This window comes from Botryllus schlosseri, chromosome 2, assembly GCF_051294905.1.
Source record: "Botryllus schlosseri isolate E-star chromosome 2, Bs_hap1, whole genome shotgun sequence".
In the NCBI taxonomy this organism is placed as follows: domain Eukaryota; kingdom Metazoa; phylum Chordata; class Ascidiacea; order Stolidobranchia; family Styelidae; genus Botryllus; species Botryllus schlosseri.
The window spans coordinates 34,993,746-35,011,388 of NC_137237.1; the positions used below are offsets into that span (position 1 = coordinate 34,993,746).

At 41.3% G+C, this 17,643-nt stretch overlaps 2 protein-coding genes across 2 annotated transcripts in view; both read left to right on the forward strand.

The window, feature by feature from the left end:
- LOC145458756 (rhodopsin-like) overlaps window positions 1-17,643 on the forward strand; it is a 321,540-nt gene that overhangs the window by 105,395 nt on the left and 198,502 nt on the right. The window lies entirely within an intron of this gene.
- Window positions 1-17,643, forward strand: part of LOC145458423 (uncharacterized) — a 98,825-nt gene that overhangs the window by 53,915 nt on the left and 27,267 nt on the right. Inside the window, exons 3-6 of the mRNA XM_080336790.1 lie at window positions 151-297; window positions 11,577-13,010; window positions 14,335-14,651; window positions 14,919-15,023. Of these exons, the coding sequence (XP_080192916.1) occupies window positions 11,939-13,010; window positions 14,335-14,651; window positions 14,919-15,023 (1,494 nt within the window). The 5' untranslated portion in view covers window positions 151-297; window positions 11,577-11,938. The remainder of the gene's footprint in view (window positions 1-150; window positions 298-11,576; window positions 13,011-14,334; window positions 14,652-14,918; window positions 15,024-17,643) is intronic.

Here is a 17,643-nt window from a genome sequence, read left to right on the forward strand (position 1 = left end):
ATTATCCATATAAAGCAGATATAAAATTATATTTAAATACAGCACATTTCGCTCCTTGTGTAAATATGATACCGAAAGATATCGAACAATTAATAGAATCCATAGTATCTTAAGAACTGGCCCCCGGTAACATCATCAAGCGTTTCTCAGGATCCACAACTTTGGTTGAAGGTGGACATGTCAAACAGGAGTTTGCAAAGAGCTATGTTGGCGGCCTGGCTGGAGAACATTATCACTGGGGAAAGGTCGTTTACAACATTACCAATATTGCAAGCGAAGCGAGTCCGGCAAAACAAGGTGAGTGTAACGCTTTTATATTCAATACGGTGTCCCAATTGAGGATAGTGACCTACTGGAAGGTAGGCTACGATTCAATACGAGACAGAACACATAATCAAGGCTCCGCTAGTAATAAGAATTTTGATAGTGTTGTGAAGCAGTGACCTGTTGCTACATATAATGAGTGCAATGAAACCCACTAGCGTAGTCGACGTGACCTTTGGAATGATGTATCTGCTTATTAGTCGAGTAGGCCTGCCGGTTGCCCGATCGGTGTCGGATGATCGTGGCATACCACCCAGAGATTGGTCACGATCAGACCGACAACATTTCTGGTATGCACAATTTTAATGACGGCATGTTCACTGTTATTGCGAGAGACAAGTCTTTCGTTAATTTGAAAAGGTTGAAAAATTATTTCAACAATTATTTCATTGAGCATTCCCCATTTATATAAATCAGTAACAGTTAGTTTGAGACGACAGGAACATTTTCAGGTGGTCCACGGACCTATTTACAGTTTTGTACAGTAGCATGAATTCATCGTAGAATTGAATTGAAGGATCCTAAATATCATCATGTAGAGCAGTGGTTCCCAACCTTTATCGACCCACGTACCATTTCGAGGCTTCATGCAGTGCTCGCGTACCACCTACATATGTTCCACAATTTTTGATGTCATAATCGCATATTTGACCTATGCGAGGTGTAATCAAAAATTCTGTTAAACTAGGCATTATCAGCCAGGGTTGATGGAATGCATGGCATTGTTTATTCGATCACCACCAGTGACAAGGAGAACAACATAATGAAATTTAAGGCGATGGCTGCATTTGTTTATTTTTCACTAGCTGTTCGATGCGTGACTCACAGCATAGTGTCCTATATGGTGTGGACACAGGCATATCTTTCTCGGCTCAGTGAAATTGGTCGTCGTCACACTTTCCATTTGATCAAAGGCAACTTTACGGTCATTTTTGAACGGCTTGCCGAGCGCTAAAATGGATAAAGCGGGTATCAATGGAAAGCTGCTGCTGTAGTGAACACGAAAATACAAATTTTAGTTTGCTCCTGGTCCCAGAACCCCCCAAAACCTGCCTCGAATTTTGCATTGTGATCGAGTTTCGAATTGTGACGCAGCAATGCTGCCTGGCTTTTTCTTTCTTAGCTTCACACTCATTTTCCCAGACAGAATTGTTGTGTCAGAATGTTAAAGCTCGGTTACAATGCAAAATTCGAGGCTGGTTGTCGGGATTCCAGGACCAGGAACAGAATAAAATTTATATTTTCGTAACCAGTACAGAAACAGCTTTCCATTGATACCCGTTTTATCGAATTTAGCGCTCGACAAGCCGGTCAAAAATGGCCGTAAGGTTGCCTTTGTTGCCAAATAGAAAATGTGGCGGAAACTAATTTCACTGAGCTCTGAGATTTGCTTGTGTCCACACCATATAGGACACTACACTTTCGTCTTTGGTGTCTGGTCATCCTGGATTCATATGAGCTCCTCTTGCTCCCCAGTCCCGACAGGCAGGTCGGATGGATCAACAGAGAATAGACCGGTCTTGTAGGCACAACATGTCACAGTGGTGAGAAAAAAAAACGTACCTTACCACGGACATACCATCCCACGACGACGACGGCTTTAAAAAACTCAAAATCAACCCCACCTGAACTAAAAATCTCTTCATTGAAAAAAAATCTACTCGCGTACCACCTGGAAGACCTTCGCGTACCACTAGTGGTACGCGGACCACAGGTTGGGAACCACTGATGTAGAGCATCAGGGGTCATCAACGCTGGGCCCACGGGCTCCAGGTAGCCCGCGAGGACCAGATGAGTGGCCCGCAAGGCTGTCCTAAAATAGATCGAATTTTGATTTTTTGAAATTTGACACATAGCTTGTTTCTCTAACAGTCAACGCAGTTTAGTACCATGTTTCTAACTTTCAGTAATCGTTGCTGCTGTCAGGTTTAATGATATTTCTCAAGTCTGGATACTGAAAGGTTGGAAATTGAAATTGTAACACTGCAAAATGAACTCCACCTCAAAGTCCACCAGGCTGCAGCAAACTTTTGGTCCCTTGATGGCCCGGAAAAGTACAGTGGTGCATGCGCAGCAGCTATGAAGGTTGCAAGCATGTTCGGTTCAACTTGTTGATGTGAATCAGCCTTTTCGGACATGAACTTCATCAAAAACAAATAAAGCACTCGCCTCACTTTGGCACATCTGGAACACTCACTCAGAGTCACGGTGTCAAGTCACATACCAGAGTTTAGAGCACTAGCATGCAATGCCAGGCTTACCACCGACTGATATACATTCATGATTTCTTAGTAGCTGGTGACTCCTGCTGTATAGGCTATGATGCACTCGTGCATCTCATCAGCGTCCTGTGCTAGGGGTTTTAACTGCTTATAACTAGGCAAATTTTTTGACATGTCAAAAACATTCAAAATTAGTTCAAAATTGTAGCAAAACATTCAAAAAATGTCATTTCCTTTGTATCGTACATTTTGCACTGCCGGGAAAATTATCATTTGACATTCTATAGCTTATAGCCTACTTTATAGGCCTACCGTTGTAGAAGACCCATTGTCTGCTCATTGTGAATCATAAACATTCAAATGAAACATACAGGTTGACATGGTGTTATGCTCAAGGTATCACCATAGTTTTCACGGGGTTCTTTCAATGTAGTTCCAGCTTATAAGTGTCATATTCATTTTTCATTCATTAGCAATTTCATCATCCAAACTCTATCACAGGCCTCTATCGCCTGTAACACGATGTTTGGTCATACCGAAGTGTCGAAATTCGCCACCGTAAATACTATAAATTCAAAAATGGTCGAAATTTCAATTTAAGATTGCACGGCCTTTACTGGCCGGAATTGACCCGAATTTGGTCTGTAGCGTATTTTTTAGGCAACCTGACAATTTCATCAATTAGCGAGTGAAATTTGAAAAAAAAAGTAATTTTTGAACAACCCTACTGAGCAGTCAACGCAATGACTTGGACTCTGACTCGAGTCATAATACCATGACTCGGAATCGACCCTCCGCTCAATGACTTGGACTGGGACTTGACTCGTTGGTGAACTAACAATGACTCGACTTGACTCGAGTCAAAACTATAAAAGTGAGATTGACTTGTGACTCGGAGCCTTGTGACTTGATTACAACCCCGCATTGTACATAATTGCAAGGGCGTGGCCAGGGTGTCTCGGGGGTCGTGTTTGAGACCTACTGTGCTAATGGTGGTACGGTAACCTCGAGCCATGATCAATGTTCCCTCTAATTTTTCACGAGTCTGCGCAAACACACCAACTCACTGCGCAGGCCCATGGACAGCACTGCGCAACCAGGCCCCCATAGGGTGATAAATCAAGCTTATGGGGGGCTTCGCCCCCCAGACCCCCTTGTGCTAGACGCTTTTTGCCGATACTCGTCATCTAGATTGGTGTCCGTTTAGTGGGTGTGTCGCCTGATCGCGCACAGCGCGAGAATTTCTTATAATTCATGACATAGTCGGTATATTGCTATCAATTTTTATGCTTTGTGTTTTGTGCTTTTTATGCTTTTATGTTTTGCCTTCATTAAAAGCGATCAGTATAAACAGTGACAAGCAGAACTAGCGAGTATTCTTTCAACGTTGGCCACACAGGCAAGCTGCTAGCCAAACACATGAAGCGACAAAAATGGACGCTTGTAACCGCAAGTACTATAGACACCGAATCGTAATTTTGCGCGACCATCTGTGAAATAACAATAAATCCGTGAGCATGGGGACATATAGATTACTAGTAGACGTGCGTACCAGAGGTGTTCAGTAACGAAGTACTTCTACTTTTTGAAGTAGTTCAAGTAGATTTTTCCAACTCGCACTACCAATTAAGTAGTTATAATTTTATACTACTTTTACTTGACAGTTTTCAGTTTGTTAGGCAAAAATAGACGTGGAATAGCCTACCTACTTATTTACTTGCGAAGCGCCTCTCCTACTTCTACTTGAGTAGAAATTCCGGCGTTACTTTTACTTCTATTCAAGTAGCGACGGTGACTCTTTGACCACCTCCGGTACGTACACGCACGAGGACACCCTTCAAATCAATACATGTGTCGATGTAGGCCTACAGCGTTAAAACACTTATGTGACGTCTTAATAACGTCAATGCACTCATTACAATCAGGACAAAATGATACGAATATGCAAGGCTGACTGAAGCAAGAACAGTATTAGCGTATGACCTTATCGACAGAAGATTCCCGTTCAAACGAATCGAATAAAATCAAAATTTGGGCTGCTGGGAAGCTGATGTAATTCAACGCCTTACAGTGCGCAGTTGAAGCATTTCCCGATCAACGTTTGCAAGGGGATGGATTTTTTCAACAATATTGGAGCTTGTACTTGGATATTTTGCATATTAGCCTGTCTCACCATACTTGATCAGATTTGCATGATGTAAGTGATGACTTCGAAAATTCACGGCATGTAATTGTACCGTAAATCTTATGCGATGTTTATGCCACGCGGAAAATATTATTCGTAAGTTTCTCGCAGACTAACTTCGAGCTAACCCATTGTTATTTATAACTTTGACAAACCATGTTATTTCGCCATTCTCAGAAAAGATTGCACTATTGAAAGGATATCAGTATCGCTCACGCGTACGAGACCATATACTAAAAGAAACTCTTTCGTGAGGCGCCCGTCATTGTAAATTATCAGTTCTTCGCAGAGCGCAATATTTACCTTTACGGGCCGCACTCGTACTTCGGTTTCAGACTTCAGCGATAACACTATTTGCCCCTGGCAATGTTCCCTCTAATTTTTCACGAGTCTGCGCGCTTGCCCGGTCCTTTGTAGAACTGTGCGATTCGAGTAAAAAAAATCATCACTTCAGATTTCTTGTGCGCAGCTTAGATTTTGTGTGCGCAGAGACCGTTTCAGCAGTACGCATTTACGCACGTGCGCAGCTAAGAGGGAACATTGGCCATGATTAGTATTTAGCATTTCCAATACGTTGCAATCTTGTTCATCCTTATTTCAACAGGCCAAAGGTGGCTAACCTGCAGACTACGGTCGCATGTAGCCGTTGAACAATAATTATGCGGCCCAAATACACATAATTAAATTAGCGCGTGTTGGCGACAGTCAATATGCAATTTGAATTAACGAATTGGTTCTCCAATCTTCGAGGAATTTTAATTAAACTTGAAAATGTTATTCACGCCTGGCGCGATACAGTGTTACATGGATTTTTCGTTTTTAATATGATAGTATAGAATCTGAGCCCCATAGCTTAAATGCGAACTAGAAAGGAAAATGACGTACCCCATACACAAATGACAAGTATCGGAATCGTGTGCGCCTCACGAATGAAAGTTATTTTCGTACGTTTGGGCGATTGCAATAGATATTTCGATATCCCTATAATCCTGACGGGCGGTCAACATGAAACAAAGTGATTAATAAAAACCGGGAAATGCATCATCATTAATTTTGTGCCAAAAAATTTCAAAGACTCCCCCTCCATCAGCTCTAGCGGTTAATCTAATCACGTGGGCTAAGAATGGATAAATACTTGACAGTAATATATCAAAACACCATTAGTATCGACGAGATTAACTTTTCAGATGAAAACATTTATCGCGCTCTGCGCGACTAGAAAGAAAATCCAGATAACTTTTCTTAATATTTAAACTCGCTATTTTGGATAGTAATCCTGCGGATACTGATACAATTAAAAACTTTTATACGCGAGGTAGGGGAGATGTGGTACCGATGGGTCACTGGGACCGAAAATACTTTGAAAATTCTCTATGGTAATTCCATGATTACACTCCGTGAACTTGTCTACAATTGCATGCAGGCAACATCTTTCCTCACATACAAAAAAATTCGACGTGGGGGAACTATGGGGTCTCTCACAGGTGCTTTTTGTTTTGGGGGGTGTAAACTAAATTTAGATCGACATATACATTTTTCTTTGTAACCTTCAACACGAACAAACCAGCAATCATTTTTATTGTGAAGTCTAGGGCTTGTATCAGGCTATATAATGGAACCTATTATTTTTTTCAGTACTTTCCTTGAGTGGAATTTTTTTCGATTCATGTACAAAATTAGTAGGGTGGGGACCGATGATACAATAGCCAAATCAAGCAAAATAATCAAGCATACTAATCATGAAACAAATGAAACATGACTACGTACAGAAAATCTTTATGTAGTAATTGCATATGATGTTTTATCGCTATAACGAGGTCTTTGGAAGTCACACTGTCGATTTTCGGGCAATATGTATGTACCCTCAAATTTATAAGTCCGAGCCTAAATCGAAACGTGATTTTATGACAACATTTGAGTCAATATTTAATCTATATTTTGACTGTTGCGACCGAAAATTCTTCTTTGGCTTGCTGTAGCTTAGATTATAATACTGAGCAAGAAAAGTTGTCACATCTGAGTTTTTTAGGGTATATGTGTCATAGGTCCCCGGGTCGTGTGCCATTGGACCCACCGGGTGGGGACCGATGAAACGTTCGAGCAACAAATTTTAAACGTCCATAAATATTTTTTGAAAAGACGGATATTAATGTATATGTGCGCGATAGGTAGAGCTTGTATCAAAGTGCTGAGCCAGCAAAAGATCTGCTGTTTTCGGCTGAACATTTTGGGGCCAGCGATCATTTTCCAATTTTTGATCCATCGGTACCACATCTCCCCTATATCTCAAGACATCAGTGATAGGACAGAACACGAACAGGGCACTCCACGGTGCGGAGTTTTCGGTACCCAATTTAACATGAGTATAAGTACGGACGTGAATAATAAAATGCTCGAAAACCCCTGGATTAGGCTTATACGGAATCAGTGTGTTATGTGGTCAGGGCTCAGCGGTGTACGACAGACTTGTACAAACTAAACATTTAGTTAGTTGACGGTCAACTGACTAACAGTTTGTTGAGTAGTTCTAGTTGTAGTTGTAGTTGCGGATTTTGAAAATTCCGTAGTTCTAGTTCTAGTTGTATTTGCAGATTTTGAAAATTCAGTAGTTCTAGTTCTAGTTATAGTTGCACATTTCAAAAAAATATTAGTTGCCGAACAACTAGAAAACACTTGTGTGTCCTGCCCTGCGCGATGAGAACTCTCCTCGCGTCACAAGTGAGGTTACTTAGGGTTACTAATGTGATCATGACAAAGTATCAAAGGCTCATTGTTGGATCATAGTCAATTCATTGATTATGCCGAGTTCACTGATAAATTTACAACAATCGACAGTGCGCAGCGCACGCGATCTCCCGCTGAGGTTGTTTACTAATTGGAATGTGAACTAGTGATCTCCTGCTGTGCGATGGCGAGTATTATCTCGGAACTGAGCTGTCGCGTCTGTTAAATTTACGGTATTTGATTCGTGATGATGATGCCGACCACGCCTGCCCAGGCACAAAAAAAAGACGATCTGGATTCGCCCAAGGTATCTTTACAAAGGAAATTGCAGAAATTGCCTGGGTCGTCTCTTCCTGGCTCTCAAACGCACAAGAAACCGAGACTCTCACTCTGCAACTTTCCACCTCCAAGTCCGTGTCGTCCGCTTGAAGTTAAATCCGGCCCGTCTGAGGTTGTTTGTTTGTTTGTTCTGGGGTATTCATGGTGTTTGTCGACTACTATGGTCATTTACACCAGGCCATCTGAGGTTAAAAAGTATGCCAGGGAACAGCGACTACTCCTGGGTCAGAATATGCTAAACTGTTGGCGGAATATGACCGACTTGCCATAATTACGGAACTTGGCGAAAGATTTTCTTGGGATGACTGTAACATCTGCGCCCAGTGAAAGGGCTTTCTCGCATGCTGGGATTTTGTATTCCCCAAAGAGGGCAAAATTCAACGAAAAAACATTTTCGCGACTCATGCTGATTCGCTGCAATCAGCAACCGCTGCAGAAAATGGTTTGGTTTTGTTTATTCTGTACTGATTACAGAATAGTTCTGTCTGTCTGATTTTTCAGTATTTTCGTTGTACCGACGTTCATGTGGAAGGCTGGAACGCCGAATTCGAATAAAATAAAAATGAACGAGTTGATTGAGAATTAAATTTAGTTAGTTGTGTTTTAGTTAGTTAGTTGCCGATATTTAAATTTCGTTAGTTCTAGTTATAGTTCTAGTTGCGAGTTTCGAAAATTGAGTAGTTCTAGTTCAAGTTGCGGAATTTGAAAATTGGGTAGGTCTAGTTCTAGTTGCGAGTCTTAAAAATTGAGTAGTTCTAGTTATAGTTCTAGTTGCGCTTTTTGAAAATTCAGTAGTTTGTACAAGTCTGGTGTACGAGTTTTGAGTAAACGTTAAAAGGGTGTACCACGGCGAAAAAGGTTGAAGAGCACTATTACACATAACCATATATTGGCTAAATGCCGGGGATGTGCGACATTTTGAAGCATACCGAAGTCAGTTGGAATGGATTCAAATATTAGGCCCGATTAATTTTGGAAAATGTATATTAGGGTTGTTCAAAATTTGGAAAATGTTTGGAATTATGCGTGTCCATCGCTTATTCTGTAGATTATTGTTAAAAAACAATAATGGGCTTGAAAGAAGCTCGCAGGAAAGCCGCTAACATTTGTCTAAATGCGTTTGAAAGTCGTTGTTGAAGAGTGGGCGGGCAACCGACAGCAGAGGCGGGCAATCACGAAACCACGGTTCGTGCGATCACTTCAAAACTTGCACGAAAGATGGCGTGATCTGAAGAAGAATCCGAAACAGGAAAGTGATCCCAAGGGTAAGAGGAGAAAATTCACTGATAATTTGGACAAGCTGTGGGATATGGGAAGTAGAGAGGCCATAACAACAATAGAAAATGACATTTATCTATCACATGAAAGAATGCTTGAAGACAAGTTCAAGTTCTGACTATGATGCTGATGTTGGACTTGGCACCTCGACCCAATCCATTAAACTGATGGCACCTAAAAATATTATGAAAAATACGCATGTGTCCCAAGCTCTGGATCGATTGCAAGTAACTGACAACGATCCAACGATGCTGATGGGAGCATTTATTAAGGCTTGTGGAGGAGATATAGCCATGTTCTCCCTGTCAAGATCTTCAACGAAGAGAGCCAGGGAAACAAATCGCCTGGAAATATCTCAGGACATTTTTGAAAAATTTGCCGATAATAGACCACAGCATGTTGCCATTCATTGGGATGGAAAGCTCACAGAGGATAGATTAGGAAATCGATATGAAGCTTTGTCAATTGTTCTATCTTGTCAAACTCAATACTCGGAAGGAAAACTACTTGGAATTCGGAAGATACAAAATGCGGCTGGTCGAACACAAGCTGAAACTACTTTCGACATAATTAAAAAGTGGGATATACAAGATGCTGTAACAGCTTTGGTTTTTGACACCACAGCAAGCAACAGCGGCTGGAAGAAGGGTGCAGCGAAGATCCTTGATGACCTTCTAGGAAAGAAGGTTTTTTACCATGCGTGTCGGCACCATGTGTATGAGCTAGTGTAGTCAAAGTCGTCTGGAAATGTTTATTTGGAAAAGCAACAACCGGACCAGAGAACACATGGTTTGCCCACCTTAAGAAGAGCTGGAGCAGTCTTGACAGAAAACAGCAATTCAAGACTCTGACTATTCCTATATGCTTTAAAGAACGAGCAGCAATGACAGTTGAGAACTTCAAGCTACTACTCGCCAGAAAAGATTTCTTCACACGGGATGACTACAAACAATGTGTGACTAATGCTCTTGCTCTTCTCGGCGCAGATGGAGATATACATCATCACAAACCTGGTGCAACACACCATGCAAGGTGGATGGGCACAATTCTGTATGCTCAGAAGATGTTCATGTGGGCTGATCAGTTACATTACAAATCTGAAGAAGTGGAACTGCTGCATCGCTTCAATTTATTTTTAGTTGTCTTTTATATCCCTGCCTGGATTGCTTCCAGCATCGGTCGTGATGCAGCCGGTAATGACTTGAGATTCATCCAGGACATGTTGAGTTACAAGGAACATGATGACCAAGTTTGATGACCAAGCTTCCAAAGCTGCTTCACAAAAGCTTTTGAAGCATGACTGGTATATCGTGGAGGAAACCGCTGTATATGCCTTGTTTTCGCCGAGTGAAAGCAATGGAACCCGAGAAATTATGGCAAAGACGCTCCTGCAGGTAGAGCTAACTCCAAGTTTCAGGAGAGGCCCGCCCTCGTTGAATGCAACTGTACACATCAACAAGGACACTACTTTGTCTGATTTTATTGGGCCACAGTCGTGGTACATATTTGATGTTTTTGAATGCTCTGGGGCGTGGCTAGCTCAACCGGTTGATGTTTGGCACTTATCAGATTCCTACACCAGAATGAGCTCCTACATCAGTGACAATGAACAACAAAGAGACAGTCTGCTTCAAACTGTGGAACGGCATAGGAAGACAGTTGGAGACAGCAGGAAGTCAACTCTAATCAAAAGCCTGTAATCTGCAACTTGTGCCTGACAATGCAACACTGATCTGCAACGTACTTTTTTTATTGTCTTTTGTAAATAGTGCTTTTCGCCTTCATTCAATTGTGAATAAAAAGTGTAATATGCGTTCGTTTATGGGTGAGACGTCGACTAGTCATAACAAGTACTACTGAGATGTTGACTCCTGGTGGTAAATTTTTGAGTTTCACTCACTGTCAGTAACTTTTGGAAAGGTTGAAGGTAGCAAGATGCATGCATCTAGTTTATTCGTATCTCAACTAGCGAGAGCACCTGTGCAATACATAGCACTTATACACATTCTGCAGTTGAATATTAACTTAGGCGGTTGCAATGTTGTACTATGGACTCTTGATGACAACATTAACAAAGGCAATATATCATGTCTGTAATGCCACCAACAGAAACGACTGCACAACAGCACGCAAAAATCGTTACCAGCAGTGTTCACAAAGTCGGTCTTTCAGCCAATCATTAGCTTATTATTACCGGCTTCAACCAATCAGGATTAATGGCTTCTCTTTGCCCGCCCACTTCATCGATTCCCCGCCCACTCGCCGACGGCTACTTTCAAACGCATTTAGACAAATATTACCGGCTTTCCTGCGAGCTTCTTTCAAGCACATTATTGTTTTTTAACAATAATCTACAGCATAAGCGATGGACACGCAGAATTCCGAACATTTTCCAAATTTTGAACAACCCTAATGTATATACAGGATGTATATAAGGATTGTAAGCGTTTTTGTAAGTCGTTTTAACTACATCGACAACCTAATAATTTATGGCACTATTTCAGAAAACACACTCAGACACATAGACGATACTTCATCAAGAGTACGAGATGATGTGAATGTTCACGAACTCATTGCTGTCGTTAACGGCAATACTTGGCGAGAAACAGAGCATGGCATTCTTGACGACTTCATATACGAAGATCTCAACGAACCGATATTCCAAGTTTTCCCGCAGATACGAAGGGTCAATGCTGGTGATTATTATAAAGGCCGTTATATTGAGCCTAATCAAGAAAGTGATTTTCACCTTAGACGTGAAGGTGGCAATGGATTTATCTCATTTAAAGAGTTGACGGCCCTAATATTAAAGTGTTTGGAATTCGGATTGGAGGAACACAGTGAAGTCATCGCCATCGTAGCACCGATGGGGTTTGGTAAATCAACACTGATGCGAAGAATAGCCCGGAAAGCTTTTGCTAACTGGTCTACAAAGAAAAAATACGGTGAAAAGCCATTTAAAATTAAAATGATACATTACATCGACATGAATAGTATTCAAAACGACAAATCCGTAACACCTTCGCACTTACTATTCGGTGGGATTTTTAACAATGATACAAAGAGGGATCAAGTGTATGAATGGTTGATGGAAAATCAAGAAGATGCCATATTAATTTTCGATGGGCTAGATCAAGCAAACTTGGATCTCCTTGGAATCAAAGAACGAAAAATCCGAGAGTTTGAAAGTGCGAGCACGTCGGCGATCCTGTACAACATCCTATCACGGCAAATCCTCCGCAATGTGAGTATCGTTGTATCTTCCCGCGAATTTGGAATTTCGGAGTTACCCGCAAAAGCACGACCACAAAATATCATCGTCCTTACCGGTCTCACAGAACAGGATGCTCAACGACTGTTCGTTAATCTCATTGGTACCAAAGGTGCAGATGTTTGGAGGGATGTTAGTCTCATGTCTCCTGAAGCGCTTCATTTCATGTCGATTCCACTTTGTCTTGTAGTAATTGCTGCTTTAACGGGAAAACATATCGACGGAGCACCAAATACAGCTACAGAACTTTACTACGCGATCTTATCAACACTCATAGGTTTACGAAATGTAAGAAATCATAATGCAATTTTTACTATAATCACCAAACTGAAACCTATGGCATATCAAGGCACGAGGGATGGACGAAATATGTTCAGCAAAGCAAATTTAGATGAATTCGATATATCCGAAGAAGAGGTGCACGATTTAATGATGAAAGTCCCGGGCGAAAATATTTTCAGCTACCATTTGACGGATGAGGACTTCACATATTCATTCTTTCAACGAGGCGTACAAGAATTTCTTGCAGCGATTTTTGTGGCTGAAATGCAGTTCGAGGACTTCCGTCACTGCATTGACCGCGATCACTCAGAAGAACACTGGCCGCTGGTTCGCAGCTTTACTGCGGGGGTTGTGTTCATGCAATCGCCATCCAAGCTGCACACAAGTAAGTCTAAAAATATGAAGCTACTGTTTAATTTACGGTTTTTAGGAAGACCGGTACAACTCAAACCTGCTTATTTCTAGTTGAAAATACGACCACGGCAATTCTCTACAAAATGATATGTTGGGTTCGACTAAATCGTGCTCTGGATGAGATGCAGTGTGTTATGTTAACATTGACATAATATTTAATGCATTTGCAATGAGAATTCCCGGCAAAAGCATTTTCGCATATTATTTGGTGACATATTTGACTAAGTCGTGTTGTCACGAATATAAATGACCATGAGTGTTTTGTCTTGTAGTTCTCAGCCAGTGTTACGCCAACCACTTGTGGTGCCCGGGATATATGCCGATCTGCGCAGGACACATTCTGCAACATTCTTTGAATTACAATTATAATAAAATCATTCCGTGTAGCGCTGTTAGGTCAATCAATTGCACGACTTTGCACAGTGGTTCTAAAACATTTTTAGACATGCCCCCTTTATGATGGTAAAAATTTTCGCGCCCATATTGCAACCAGAATGCTAGCAATCCCAACGAATAGTCTGATATGGCTTGGAAAGTTATGACTATCGATGAGAGAATTTTCTTAAATGAAATTCGGACTATACACAATGCAATAACTATGAATTAGAGGTAAATCGCGCCGAGCACGAAAAAAAAATTCAGGTGACCACAGCTTTGTGTCCCCCTTCAGGTGCTTTCACGACCCCAGTTTGAGAACCACTGTATTAGCACAATGGAGTTGATGGCCCAATTATTTGGATCATCGTCATCGATTGGTGAAAAGTGCCAGAAAATACATACATAAGTTATGTAACTGAATCAAACTGTTTTCGGTAAAGTGTAATTTTCGATAAATTAGGTTACTCATAGAATTGACCAATGGCGTTCGTCCCAAGATGGGGTACTTGTAAAGCACTAAGAACACACCCTGGGGCTGGCGATCTTTTGTGAAAATCTCGTCTCAATCGGGGGTAACACCACCATTAAGACGGTCTGCTATAGCGCTGTTGCCACGATGATTCACTATACATACATAGTTATGCGATGGATCTCCTTTTCTAACAGTTATAAATGAAAGTAATAAATTCGATACAGAGCCTTGTGCTGATTTCCTTGCGGAGCTGTATGAGACTAATAGGACTATATTAGACAGGGGTCCTAAATGAATTTTTGTATGTTGTACATCCGTTATCATATATTCGTTATCATACAATTCAACCATTGGATATACATCCTCTCAAACATTTAGTAAACACATTTTTTTCTGAATTGGATGTAATTTATTCTGTAAAATGATTTTGATTGTTGCCTGTCAGTCTCAGATCAAATGAAGAAGCAAGAACTGCTTGCTGGATATTTTCTTTCGCAACTTGAGAAGTACACCGGTGACGACAACAAGAACCGTCGTTTGGAATTATACACCGCTATTCATGAATCAAACAACGAGGATCTGATAAGAAATATATCCGTAATCGATGTATCTAATATTTCATTGAGTCGCCATGAAGCTCTTATCGTTGGATCACTGGCAGCAAGGAGCGGTGGCCTCAGATCTTTGAATTTACAATTCTGTCAGATTGAAGATAAAATAATAGAAATCCTCGGTCATTGTATCAAAGATCACCAAATACATGTAAGTCGAATTAGAAAACATTTCTATAGAAATGGAAACGTTGAAGCAAAACCTTAAGGACGCCTGAAAAAACTAACTATTTGCAGTATTCCATGTGGAAGAGGACAGTACAATGCGTTTGATTATCAAATGTCATTTATTTCTATTTCGAAATAGTCTCGTCGCAATTTGTATATGGAGATGTATTTCAATTGAGCAATATAGTCGAAACCAAAATATTCTTAGCGTTCAATACCCGTAATGAAATCACGATATCACTTTGTGCAGGTTGAAAACCTGGATTTTCAGAACAATTCTATTACCGCCGAAGCATTACGCTCATTTCTTGGATATGGGAGAGATGAATCACTTCGCGCGTCTTTTGATTGGGGAGTGAGTGGCTATACTTGGACTTGAAAACCTTGTTCATTATATGATTGCCAGTAAATATCCCTTCAATCGATAAGTCGCATTTTAATTACTATTGTAGACGTGTTGCCAATAATATTCTAATTCAAATGTGGAAAGTGCATTTTCAAGAAAAGGTAAATCACTAGACAAGTCATACGATTGCAATACCACAAATTAAAACTCTACGGCAACTACCTAAAGTATTGGTAAAAAAAAATAATTTTAATTATACTGTAAAGCAGGGGTGGGAAATTATTTTCTTCGCGGGCCATATAAGTAACAGAGAATACGTTGGCGGGCCGAATCGAAATGTTTAGCTATATAGTCTTCAGCGTATTAATTTTATTTCTAAATTGAAAGCAGTGAATTACATTGTTTGTAAACGCTACCCAGTGGATGCGTTGATAAAGAAAATGACGGTCATTTAAAAAAAATATTCTATTTATTTTCCGTCATAATTCAAAACAATTTTAAATATGATACATATAGAATTCTCTTTAATCCACGATATATATATACGTATTTATCAGATTTGGTCAAGATCGGGGTACTCTTGTTGCCACATATTAACCGAAACGTCATTTTCAACGTCTCGGTATTTCGTGACGCGGTAATGACCGACGCCGAAATGCGGATCTCTGTAAATTAAGCGTTTTTCGGGGAGAGGGGTAGGCCTACCCATATTTATATCAATGCATCTAACCACGAAAAATCGCGCAAAGCGCGAAGAAAATTTGAATGAAGTTTCATAAATATCTCAAAAAGACTCTATAATTTAAGTTCATTTGCAAAATAATTTGGCATTTGGCCCGCGTGCCGCACTTTGCCCAGGTCTGCTGTATATTGTAGAGTAGTGAATCTTAACCTTGCCTCCAGCGCCCCCAAGGGGCGCTGACGATTTTGAAGGGGGCGGAAACGCTAAGGGAGCGATATGGGGGGCGGAAACGCTCAAAGGGCGATATGGGGGGCCTGGGCTGAGGGGGGCGCTGAAGAAAAATGGCTTGGCAGTATAGATGATGTGATAGTAGGACATATCCTTAATGAGTATTCTGAGCAAATTAACATTCCACAAAACATGTCAAATCCCGAAAATTTTGGTTGCGCTACGCGACGATGTTTGCTACAGATGTTTTTATAAATGTAGTGGTTTATTACAATTCATGTAAAACTAATTGCGCGTACTTTTAGGTCGCCAATTTCCCGTTAAAACGTTGCCGTCACGCTTGCTAGGGTTATTTTCAACATAATGTTTCGAATTAGGTATTATATCCCGCAGCGCACAGCGTGTGGAATTGGAAGAAGGGGGCACTGTGTATCACTTTTGAGAGTGAGAGCCCCTTGTACATAAAATAAGTTTTGGAGCTTTGTGCACGAAATGAATAACTATATACATAGGCGCCGAGTTACGGGGTGGCGGGATGGCGCAGCCACCCCATGACACATTTATGGGGTGGCGGCCACCCCATAAATTAAGATTAGACGCCCGCCGTCTGCGATTTCAAATCATCAGCGCTGTCAATCAGCGAGTCCCTGATAGCGCGTAAATGCCAACTATCTACCATTAACCGATACGCGCGCGAATAATTGAATACGCAGTGTCGTCGTCGACGACGAATTAGTGCTCAGAACGCCCCAATAAATTGTAATCCGTGATTAGTAATCAGACAATCGAAGCAACCTCGTTTACGACGTCGATTTCGACACGCTTACGCTGAGAAACACCATCGCTTGCGCTCTCGACCAGACGAGCGAATTCACGTTCTCCTCCTAATTAAATTGTATTTGCGCCCATAATCGTTTACAAAATAATTCTTTAATTGGAGGCTTGGGCTTGCAGCGTGAAATAGGACAGTGTGTTTGTGTAGCCCAGTGGTTCTTAACCTTGCCTCCAGCGCCCCCCAAGGGGCGCTGGCGATTTTGAAGGGGGCGGGAACGCTCAGGGGGCGATATGGAGGGCGATGGGCTCAGGGGGGCGATATGGGGGGGGGGCGCTGGAGGAAAATGGCTTCCCAGTAGATGATGTGGTGGTAGGACATATCCTTAATGAGTATTCAGAGCAAATTAACACCGAAAACTTCGTTATATATAGCCTACAAAAGACATATAGGTTTGTCCATAGGCGCCTAAATGACTGGCACCGAATGTTCCTGTCTTGGCAATCTGAACCTCAGTAGACAAATTCCATCTGGAAGTGGCAGGGAAAAATTATATGCCAGTGAAGAAATACCAATTTGAAATCGTGTGCGTCTTTTAGTTTGGTACGAATGGGCGACAGAGATATATAGAACTAGATATCCCCGTTGGGCGATATCCCTGTTGGGCGATTCTACACTTTTTGATATAGCAGACAGGAAGTCACGAAATAACATCATGCAACGGGTCCGTCCGCCTGAATATGTTTAATTATTAGTTACGGGCCCTACAGTTTCCAAGACACCTCACAATGTTCCCTCTACGTTTTGACGAGGCTGCGCACACTCAACAACTCACTGTGCAAACCCTTGGACAACAGTGCGTAACGACTAAAAAAATGTCATACCTTCGCATTTGTTGTGCGCAACGTAGATTTTCTGTGCGCAGAGACCGTGTCAGCACTGCGCAC